The 11,699-nt window shown below is 41.2% G+C and overlaps 1 protein-coding gene across 3 annotated transcripts; it reads left to right on the forward strand.

Annotated features, from left to right (window-relative positions):
* The first annotated feature begins 10 nt into the window (after window positions 1–10).
* Window positions 11–4,277, forward strand: LOC115406643 (N-acetyltransferase 8). Of its 3 annotated transcripts, XM_030116785.1 has the most exons (3): window positions 17–124; window positions 1,189–1,190; window positions 2,743–4,277. In XM_030116785.1, the coding sequence occupies exon 3, from the start codon at window positions 2,762–2,764 to the stop codon at window positions 3,434–3,436; it is 675 nt and encodes a 224-aa protein (XP_029972645.1). In that variant the 5' UTR covers window positions 17–124; window positions 1,189–1,190; window positions 2,743–2,761; the 3' UTR covers window positions 3,437–4,277. The 3 variants fall into 3 exon arrangements, with proteins under 3 accessions (XP_029972643.1, XP_029972645.1, XP_029972644.1); XM_030116783.1 differs by lacking the exon at window positions 1,189–1,190 and having other exon boundaries at window positions 11–124; XM_030116784.1 differs by lacking the exon at window positions 1,189–1,190 and having other exon boundaries at window positions 17–135; window positions 2,750–4,277.
* Window positions 4,278–11,699: the final 7,422 nt, after the last annotated feature.

Here is an 11,699-nt window from a genome sequence, read left to right on the forward strand (position 1 = left end):
GTTCTGAGTGACATTGAATCTACCATGTGTTCGAGCTAGGGAAGTGTGTGTCACATGAAATGAGACGATTGTGGCTTCAGGAAACTTTTTAAAGACGTTTCCCTGAAGCACGGACACAAAACAAGTAAGCCATGCCTGCGCACTGTTTTTCAATCATTGCTTAGGAGGATCTAACATTAGAAAGAAATCTGCGCCGCTTCATCTCCTCGGAGCTAACGCTAATGCTAGCTCCCGCTAGCTAGTTTGGCATCTGATTTTCTCGAAGGACGTTTCGAGTTTATTATAGAAATACTTATTTTGTCACATCTGAAAGACTTCCTGTTCTAACAGGCTTGTGAAGTTACCATTGTCGACTTATGTTAACGTGATTAAACGAATATGATGGATGTTTACGGGTCATAACAAGAGGTTAAACTGCTTTATTCTTAATCTACTTTAAATATAAAGTCTTAACAGATTTCAAGTCACCTGCTGTTTCCTTAAGATCATATAAATGCTTCAGTCAGCAACCTCATCAGTGGTAATGACAACGATGTCAGCCAATAAATCAATATAAAACAATCTAAAGTGTTGGAGGTTTGCTATGGAAAAATTGTTTTGTTCCAGGCGTATTTCAAAATGATTTATTTTTGTATCGTTTTACATCCCAAAAGACAACTGTAAAGTGTTTTTATGAGTCACAGTTAACATTTAATTCAGTTTTAGGAACTTAATTTTTAAGTCACCATTCACTCTAACAGGAGAGATTGATGCATGTGGCAATGGGTGTATATTTTAAATTCACAAATAATGATATTAAAAACTAATGGGAAAATTACAGCAAAGAAAAAGTCAGTAATTGCAGAGTAATGCTGTAACATGATGGACGTCGTTTTAAATACCAGCATGGCATAACTGCAGGTGCATATAACTGGAGTTTCTGAGATTATTTTAAAGAGGACACTGATTATGTGAGGCTTATTTCTAATTTCCATCACACCGTCCATCTTCACTCTGTAATCCAAGGCATTTTAGTTCATGTAATTCTAAGGCATCCTTTGTCTGAATTTGTACATTGAATGCTTGTAATTTGATACCAGTGTCACCATCTTTTCGTCATTGCTGCTTTGTGCAGAGCAGTTGGTCATTTAAAGAAAACTTCAGCTCATCCATGCTGATCATTTTCCTCAATAGAGTCACTTTAACAAGAAGTCAGCTGTGCTATTCAACACTCTGGTACCATTTAAAAAGACTACACAGAAGCTTTTCACTGCAATCTAGAGTTGGTTGTTTTTAATTGTCCATCAGCCCCACCATTTTTTTAGTTGCCTTCTGTCATATAAAATAGATACAATTAATGAAATGCAATCAAGCAATAATAAGAAGATTCCTACAAATTGGTGTTGAAAATTTGATGTTCAGTTCCTGAAAAGAGGTTTGATGTAGTAGTTTGTGTGCCTCTGATGTAATGAGGCACACATTTAAAAATAAAAACAGATACATCTCTGGCTGGTTCTCTTGTGGTTTCAATGCTACACAAGCTGGTTCTTGCTACCTGCATCAACAGCATACACCTTCTCCACAGATGACTGTGTCAACAAGTCCTGATGTTATTTGAACCAGAGCCTGACGAAGCAGTGTGAGGCCAGTTTTCTCCTTTGGAGTTAACAGTAGTTTCGTCTTTTTATTTGACATTTTGGCCATGCTTAATTTATGTAGTGTCTGTGAAAGAAAATGTGGAAAATCTGAATCTGCCTAGTTAATGGTTTATGTTGTGTAACAAGCACATTTAAATATTACAAATTGTTAAGACTTACTCAGCATTTTAGGTTTGTCCAAGCTCTAAATGAAGAAAATGCTTGGAATTATGAAACATTTTCATTATGTTCATCAATGGGGATACATTAGATATTTACTATTCTTGTGGCTGATAGATGAGCACTTTGATCTAACTGATTGCAGACGTCAAGTTTCTTCTGCAGTGAGTTTAGCTTGTGTCTATACTGGTTATTTTTACTGCAGACAGTGAAATTCAGACATAAAAGCCAATGCTATTCCAAATCTGAGCACCACATTAAGGAATGAGAGCCACTCCAGCAAAGCTTATGTAATGTATTCTATATTTATTTTTTTATGTAACATTGAAAGAAAGAAAAAACTCCTCCAGTGTCATATGCTGGGATGATTCTCTCACTTTTTATACAGTCACAAGCAGGATAAAACCTACTTACCGGCACTTCATTTTAGTCAACCATGAGGTCATTTAAGTAAGAATTGTCTCATGAACTTTTTGATGAGAGTTGTGCCAAACACTGGTGTTTTATTTTAAAGGTGCTATATGTGAGATACGAATGATTCCAGCTTTAAGCATTGTGGGTTGCTGAGTCACTTCAGTGTTACATATTACACCTTTAAAGACGCACTAGAAGTATGCAACGTACTGTATTGCAGCAGCTCGTTTGGCCTTCACTATTCAGCCCGATAACACGACAGTGCTTCAAGTGAAAACACATCCACTGTTTTCCACCGTTTACATGGAGACAGAGCGTCTTGGAAAAGTGGTGGTTTTTTCCCATTTCCATGGAGACAGAGTCTGTGTGGTTTCAAAAGATTCCGCCTCAAGAACCGTTTTCAGTGACTCTCAACACTGTTGTCGAGTAAATGAACAACCAAAACACAATGGAAGTTTTCTGTTTTCACTTGAAGACTTTGTGTAAACCTCGCCTCAGTTGAGCACCTCTAACATATTGACCTGCTTTGTAGAAACCCTGAGCTTTCAGCCATGACCAACATCCAGATCCGGACGTTCCGGGAGGAGGACGCAGAGGTCGTGAAGGAGCTCTTCACCCTGGCGATGAGCGAGCACGTGCCATCATCGTTCACGCACCTCCTGAAACAGCCGCCGACCCAGATGCTTCTCATGTGCGTGTTCTGCTCCCTCATGGCCAGCTCCAAGTCCTTCCTCCTGCCCATCCTGGCCGTCACGCTCCTCCTGGCCGGCGCTCGGCAGCTGGTCGTCTACATGTTCAACAGTTACATCGAGACGACCCTCAAGAAGGACCTCAACAACATCAGCGACACCTACCTCAAACAGAAGGATTCCTGCTTCTGGGTGGCTGAGAGCGACGGCCGGGTGGTCGGCACAGTGGCCTGCCTCCCCGCCGAGCTGTCGCCCGGGTGCTTGGAGCTGAAGCGCATGTCGGTGCGCCGCAGCTACCGCGGGCTGGGCATCGCGAAGGATCTGTGTCGGACGGTGGCTAACTTCACCCGGGACAGGGGCTACCCGGCCGTCGTCCTGTACACCTCGGTGGTGCAGACGGATGCTCAGAAGCTGTACGAGCACATGGGCTACCAGAAGATTCGAGAGTTCGTCGTTCCCGAATTGATTGCCAAAATAGTGAACTTCACGCTGCTCGAGTACAGACTGGATTTACAGCAGGACGGGAAGAAGAACTGAACTGGACATTAAACTTGTGTCACACTTCATAATGGCAGCAACATCTTTGTCTCGATTTTATGAACTCATTTGTTCGTGTCATGCCAGTACGGTGCGGGGTCAGGGGTGTTTTCTCTTGCTGCAGCAGACACACACAGGGCAGGACATTCTTCATGCTTTTATTAGCGCTTCTTAAGCTGCTGTTGCAGTGGGATGTTATGACAGAATAAATAGTGATGATAGTAGGTTTGTGTGACTAGAGCTTCTCCCATTGAATACATTTAAATTAATAAGCGCTGTTAATTTTGTATTATGTCTTTTTCTGTCTGTGATAGCATTTGCTTGATTCCATATTTTAGGGTGTGTTTGGACTCAGATTTATTCTACTGGTGAGATGACTGAATTACTGCAGCGTCATCTGAGTGCTGAATCTCTTTGAAGCATCAGGTTCCTCTTCATCCTGCCATGGTTATTATACCTGCTTAATGTTTTGCATTTAGTAGATTTATATGTCAACCTGTTCTGATGATTGTTTCGAGCCTTGAGCTGGTACTTCAGGCATCTTTTTCATACCTTACTGAGTGACCCGCAGTTAGCATTTAGGGTTAATTCAGCAGTTAATGTAACCGTGGTCTGGTGATTGAAGTCCTGTTTAGCAGATATGGTATAAATGAGCAGTTTCCTCGTGTGAACACTAAACTACTTTAATAAGTCTAGCACTACACTGGTCTTTTCATTGACACTACATGCAGTTAACTCCTGACTCCATTTGGCTTTTGGGAATCATTCCCCCCAAAGGTTTGCTTTACTGTCCCACAACAACTCTATGTCCAATGGCTCTCTTCAATAAAGACATGAAACATGAAAACAGATTGTGTGATATTATGCTAAACACATTGTGGTTCTCAAAACTTTTTACTTAAGATGCAGAACATGTCACATTTTTGGGGGGGAAATTCATGCAGAAAACCAGAGACTATCCAAGCCTCCATGTATTTCTTCCATTGCGTCAGGTATTCTTACCAATAGCATTTGTACTTCATGTTTTTCTCTCTGATGGAGGTGTACGATGTGTGTTTGCAAATATTTCATATGCCAATTTTGTCTATTTTTTGTGTGATTGCAAGGGAAGAGCAGTTGCTAGATCTGTTGTGTCCAGACTACTGATTGTGTTTGTGGAGTTTGCATGTTCTCCCTGTAAAAACTCGTGTTATCCATGTTTTGAGGCTTCCTTTCCAGATCCAAGAACATAGTTGTGATTATGGTAGTGACCTGTTGACCGTTAGCTCAATACTTGGGGTAAGAAAGGTAATTTTTTTCATTAATGAGCCCACAAAAGCAATGCAGATCCCTTGTTCCACCACAAAAGAGCCAATATATGTATAAAGTGGTGGGAAGATATCTGCATTTCTTGGCAAATAGAACAAAGTACTTTGAAAAACTGACTTGTGCATCTGACTTATCCAACACACTGGAGCTACTCCCAGCTGATAATATACAAAGGAAAGGTAGAACACTCTGGACAGGTTGTTTGTCCATCACACAAACACAGAGATGCCACTTTATCATGAACTCTTTACTGCTCAGTGAAAACATGTAAACTCCAGACAGAAAGGCTCCAAAATGTCTGGGATTGGGTTGGAGATCAAGCATTGTACTAAATACCTATAATTAATAATAACGCCTGCCAATGAGAGATGGTATTTTATGTTCTCTAAAAAATGCCAACATGAAATTAAAAAAAAAAGCCTTATTTTTAAATAGACAATATAGAGAGACAAAAATAGAAACAATTGTCCTTTAATATCCAAACTGTGGCAAAAAAACAAGATATATTTCATTCTTCACTTGAATGAGATTTTCTTCGTATTGAAGACCCCCCGGAGCTCAGCGGGCTCCTCGGTGGGCGTCAGGCGGGCCGAGTCAGGCAGAAGCTCGGCCACCCCCGGACGGCTGAGTCGGTCCAGACCTCCATGGATGGATGTAGCCCGAGAGGGACGCAGCTGAGCGGCTAGCCGGATTTCTTCACACAGCCGGGTGAGATTTAACCCCTTTTTTCCTCTTCCGGGATGTATTGGCTCGGACTCAGCGCAAAGATGCAAATCGGCGTTGAAGCATGCGTGTGTGTTTGTATTGAGATAAAGTCAACAAAGTGATATTTAATGGAGAAACGGAGGCTAACGGCTACAGGGCTGCTAGCAGCTGGCCGGGGAGTGTCTCTCTGACAGCTGACAGCAGCAAACATCAGCGGCTTTTTCAATCCCCTTTACACCTGCTACTTCACGGTTTTTACCTTTAAACATCCAAATAATTTAATATTATGAAGACACGACCGGTATACAGATAATAAAAGGTTAGTTTTCTTTAAATACAGGCGATATGATTCTCTTACACTCGACACTGAATGATTTTGAACAGATTATTTTTTTAAATTCTCGTTTTGAACTAATTAATCTGTGCACCAGATTGTGGGATTATTTCTTTCATATTCTTAATTTAGCCACCAGGTTTAGCATCTCTTGGGAGAAATGTCCCAGCAGAATGCAGCCACACCCTTGCTGTTATTTAATAAGAGTCCCAACAGGATTCAGAAGCACAGATGTAAATTCAGTTTAATATTTAATTGGGGTTTTTTCTTTTCATTTTCATCCCGTTAAACATTATTGTGTGTGTGGGTGCTGCAGGTGGATTTGTTCCCTGGGATTCAAACTCACTAGATGGCACCAGATTAAAGATTTAGTATTTTCATGGCACATTTTGAAGATAATATCACTGCAGGGATTGTTTTTTTTTTTTGCATTTGTGTGGAATTTTATGTTAATTTTACACTGACAGGAGAGAAGTATAGGCGCGTCTTCGATTTCTATAGATGACCTATTTTTCCAGGATGCCTTCAGACAGCCTGGATATCATTAGTATGCGTGTAGTGCAGCCAGTCACCCTCAGTGATCCCAGCAGGGCCGTGCCTGAGGGGTTTGGATGAAGGGGGCCACTGCCCCCTCCACCACCACCACCTCCATCCAGCCTCTCATCTGATGAACAAACCTCCTGGTTTCATGTTGAAGTGTCAGCTCAGTGTCACTGGGTAATATCTTTCTTCAGTTCTGTGATTTTTGGTTTGATTTTTTCACCCCTTTCCCTACTAGCAACATGTCAGCTTGTTATTCTTCTTGGTTATTTTTTCTTGACACTTGTGCTTCTGTGGCCACCATGAGTTTTTATTTTCTTGCAAAATTTTTTGTGAATCAGTTAATTTTATTTCTCATTCACTTTTCAAATTCAGTCATTTGTCAGGAATGCACAACGCAGAGAAACTGAATTTACCGTCATTCCTTCATCTTTTACGATGCAAACATTACTCACGTTGATACCGATAAATTTGCAATATATTGAGCCACCTTAATTCCGACTCTTTGAACCTGCCCAATTTGGCAGAATTTTCCTCTAAATAAGGCAGCACATCTGACAGGGGTGTCAAATGTCTGGTCCACGGGCCAGAATTGGCCCACCGGAGTGTCCAATCCAGCCCACAAGATGAATTTACAGGCTCTGAGAAATTATGACATTAAATGCAATATATGACCACCAGGGGCGCACTTCACTTCAGTCTGGATCAGGTGGTGAATCAGTTCAGGTGATCGGGATTACTGCACCGATGCAGAAATGTGTCTGCATTTAAGATCATTTTTATTTATTCTGACGACAATATGAACCAGCCTGCTATATGTTTGAGTTGCAGCTACAGATGTTTTCTGTCTTTGAAAATGAAAATAGTTTACTGTTTTAAAGCACATGGCGAACTGAGGCATGATATTGCTCAAATCTAGATTTAGAGTTCTACTGATCTACATATCATAATGCTGTTATTTACAGCTCTGTCTTATTTTATTGCAGTGTTTTGTACTGCATCAGCATCTTAAATCTGATGTTGTTAAATATTGTGATTAAACTTTCAAGTTGTTCCTCAGTCATACAATAAATTCTAGGGATATGTTTAAAATACTTGACAGTAAATTATATTATGTTCTTTGCTGTTTTGTTTATTTACTGTTAACTTCCTAGTTTAGTGCATAACTTGTTGTTGGCTGTGGATCCAAGCAGCTGAGCTTGAATTAAAGTTTGTGATTGATGGCTTTAGAGTTTATAGTCTGAGTTCCTCTCTCTATACGAGAGCTGGCAGGCCTGCTTTACTTGGATTTAAAATATATTTGTTTTATGTTTTGTTTTTTGTTTTTTAAATCCAGTCTGGCAGTGAAGGAGCTTTAACCACTGAAAGGAACATTTTCGGATATTGATTAAAATGTTAGATTTAACTCTCTTTTTTCCATTTTCTGAGTGTTTTATATCTATTTTCGGACTCATCTTGTTTTTAGTTTTTAGTTAGTGTTATTGTAGTGTATGATTTAGGGTCTTCTGCATGTCTTTTATAGTGGTTTTGTGTCACTCTTGTGATGTATTGCAATTCGCTGGAGTATTTTCCAGCTTTTCCATGTCTTTTCCATCTTTTCTATATCCTTTTTAGTTATTCTAAGTCGTGAAATATAATTGTTACACTGCATGGACGTTCTAATTTGTTGAATAACAACTGAATAACAACAACAACTTTTAAAATACCAAATGTATTTTAATTTGGGACAAGGTCAATAATTTTCTGAACTGAATAATTGTTTAAATGAAATGAGTTTGTTCTTCATTAATTTAAATCTTATTTAGTCTGCGGAATTACTTCACAATGCACTTTTTTTTTTGGTATAAAGTGAACAAACTAGTAATCATACACATACAATAAGAGAAATACCTTACTTGGTGATGAAATTCATCACTAACCTGAATTAAACTTTACCTTTATGACTCCTGACGCAGCAGTTTCTGTATTAATCCACGTTTCGGCTGCTGGACACACAATGTGTGTCTCGTTTCAGTTCCTTTGCAGCCTATTCTTCAGCGTAGTCGTCTGCATCTCGTGTCGTGATCTGGTCGACTGACCAGAGAGCCGAGCAGCCGTAGCGTGTCTTCATAATGTCCTTTAGAGTCCCGGAGCGCTGCCTCTGCTCTGCTGTCCGTCTGGGCTGATCCGAGCCGGTGACGCCTCCTCTCCCGTCATTGTCCCGGTCTCCTCTTAGGAGGCAGAGCTTTGACTGAGGCTGCCTCACTTCCTCTTCCTTTCTTTCCACTTAACCCTCCTTTTTTGGTGCTGCTCTCATCATCTGCATTAAAGGGTGCAAAGAGACTGCAGAGGTTTGTTTTTCTGTCCTCGAGCATCCCAAACTCTGCATTCCACACCCCAAAATCTGAGGCTGCATAATGCTGTAGCACTAAAGCTGCAAATATTCATGTCTGAATGATAATGAATATGCTGTTCGTATGTGATGAATTCCGCTCAGTGCTTAGTTGTTGAAGCTTTATGAGGAACGCACAGAGGAAATATCCCCCTCCCCTGAAAGCTGAGTCTCTTTTGTTGTGCTGCTGAAATGCTACATCTCTCTTCATCCTCTGAGCTGAAAGCTTTTACACAGAAACCCTGCAGCCTTTACGTCCAATACAAAAAGATGACAACACACAAATACAGAGGACTGTGAGTTTAAAAAAAAAAAAAAGGAAAAGAAAAAACCTCCAGCCATGCAGTTGGCTGATAAAAGTGAGCTAATCCTCTCTCTGTGACTGTTCACAATATCTGGCAGGGCCTGAACGCAATCTGCTTAGTTTCCCTTTGCTTACAGTGTGCTGCATTACAGAGCATCACCTGGGCCTTTTGTGTGGGGCCTCAGTGAAACGGCATCAGATTGAGTTGAACTGGCTCACCTCCCCCACCCCCCTCACGGGGAAAATGCTTACTGCCCGGGTTTCCGGATTTCTTCATTTCTGGGTGAGACACTCACACTATGAAGAAAAGTAAATGAAACTTGACAGTCATCTAACGTGCACCGCATTGCAGGCAGAGCGCAGACAGTTCGCCTTATTTCGAAATATCGTTTTGCCGCATTGACTTTAAGGGCTTGTTTGTTTTGCTCAGGAGAGTCAAACTTAAGTGGAAGTAGTGAAGTGGAATTAGTATTAAACCAATACCATCGGGCTGAAACTGTGAAAACATGCTAAATGATGCATAAATCATGAGTTCTGAGAGTATTTTACCAACATTAGTCTGAAAAGATGCATGGAAAGGATTAAGGAAAGATTATTCACCATTGGCTCAATTGGCCAAATATATCACAGTAATTAGCTCCGTTAGCTAAATATAGTACAAGGATTATCTCAATTAGCTAGATATAGCACAATAATTAGCTCATTTATCAAAATGTTGCAAAAATGATTAACTCAATGATCTTCAACTACGTAACAAGGATTTTTAAAATATAGCGCATTAAAAAAACAGTTGTGCTGTATTTATATTTGGGATATTGACACGCCTGATCAAAAATACCTTTTGTGATTAACTTGGACTCTTGTACTTTTAATGATTTGCTTGATCAGGATTGATCTTTGACCAGTCAGAGGGCAGCCCTGAAACAAACTTTAAAGCCTTTTTTTTTAGTTAAGGGTCGACTTTAAGCAGCACTCACTCAGCATCACCTGAGTGTATTATCTTTTACAGACAGTAATATTCACAATCTGCACATTATGTCAAGACTCGTGCACATTAAAAGAAATCCCTGAAAAATTACACCAGAAGAAAGCATGAATATTTCATTTAATTTGAGACAATTATGGAGCCAGTCATGAAAAAAATCATAATATACTACATATTAGTCTGCCTTAAAGTGCTGATAACATGAAAAGTTTGGATTAAATAATAAAGAAAGCTAACAACAAAAGGTGGCTGACAATCAACACAGCACAATGTTTAGCATTTTAATTTTGCATCCATACATTTATGCCACAGGAGGGTAGGTGCAAAACTATTGACTGGATTTTCTGTCTACTTCAAACATGACTATGTGAATTGAAAATAAAATGAAAAATTAAGAGTTAGGAGCTGTATCAAGGTGTAGTGTGAGTTTTTTTTAACCTCACAGTTATAAAATCCATGATTTGGGATTAATTGGGGGGATTTCTTTACTGTTCTCTACTCTGCAGCCTAGAAAGCTTGTGTTTGAGGTGAACTGGTGACTCTGAATTGCGTACAGGTGTAAATGTGAGTGTGTGTGAGTGTCTGTCTCTCTGGGTTTTCCCTGTGATGGACAGGTGACATGTTCCTGGTGTAACCCGCCTTCACCTTTAGTCAGCTGTGATTGGCTCTTCTGAACAAAATACGGTTGGACAGAAGATGGATGGGCAAGGCCAATAGCTAAAAATCCTATTTTCAAGCGTTGTTCTGTTGTACTTGTAGTGATTTCCACCGCTTTAGAATACTTTTTATTCGTCAAACTGAAGAAATGAGTTGCATAAAGTAGAAAAATATCTGGCTGAAGGTGGATCAGTGACCGTCTGCGCCACACAGCTGAAGTGCATCAGCTCTGTATGTCTGTTTGGCTTTCGGGAGCCGGTAGCCTGGTGCCGCTTCCTAATAATGATTAAAAACTGTTAATTCAGCAGTCCATTCATTATCGATGCTCGTGTTGTCCAGAGTGGGGGCTATGAGGATTAGAGCTTGGGTGAAAAGCAAGGTAAGCCCCGCACAGGCCACCAGAGAGTTAGAAACTGAGAGTTATAATCTTAACATCAGACGAGGAGCTAACAGCAGCATAAGGCCTTTAAATAGCTCCGATGGCTGCTGTCCCTGCAGCTGACATCTGAACCGCCCAGATGAGAGGATATGAATGAGAATCAGAGCGGTCTATTTTGAGACGGCTCGGCGTTGCAGGCTTTAGGACCCAGCCCCTCTGTCTGGCCTTCCCTCCCTCCCTCCCTCCCTCCCTCCTGCAGACAGCAGCGCAGCGCAGTGCTGCCGCTCAGCTGATGCGCTCACAGCAGACCAAGTCTGGCTGTTTTCTCCTCTCCGCTCCTCCGCCGTTTGCCTCTGATCTGCCCATCAGTGAAGGTGGATCAGAAACTTCCTGAAGGCTCCAGAAGCTCCCGCAGACCTGCGCCTCTGAGTGGCGGACAAGAGGAGGTGGAGGAGGAGGTGGGAGTTTGGCTCGCTTCAAACTGTGCCGAGGAGGACAGGAGAGAGGGATGGTTTGATTCTGTGAGGAGACGGAGAGGAAGAGGGAGACGCTCCTCCGGCAGCATCACTGTACCCCCTCCCCGCTCCTCTCACCTAACCGACCCCCTTCTGTCTGGCCGCCGCGCTCCCCGATAGCACGTTTCTTCAGTCAAGACAGGCGTTTTAGCGAGGGGGAGGGCT

Source organism: Salarias fasciatus, chromosome 19 (assembly GCF_902148845.1).
Source record: "Salarias fasciatus chromosome 19, fSalaFa1.1, whole genome shotgun sequence".
In the NCBI taxonomy this organism is placed as follows: Eukaryota; Metazoa; Chordata; class Actinopteri; order Blenniiformes; family Blenniidae; genus Salarias; species Salarias fasciatus.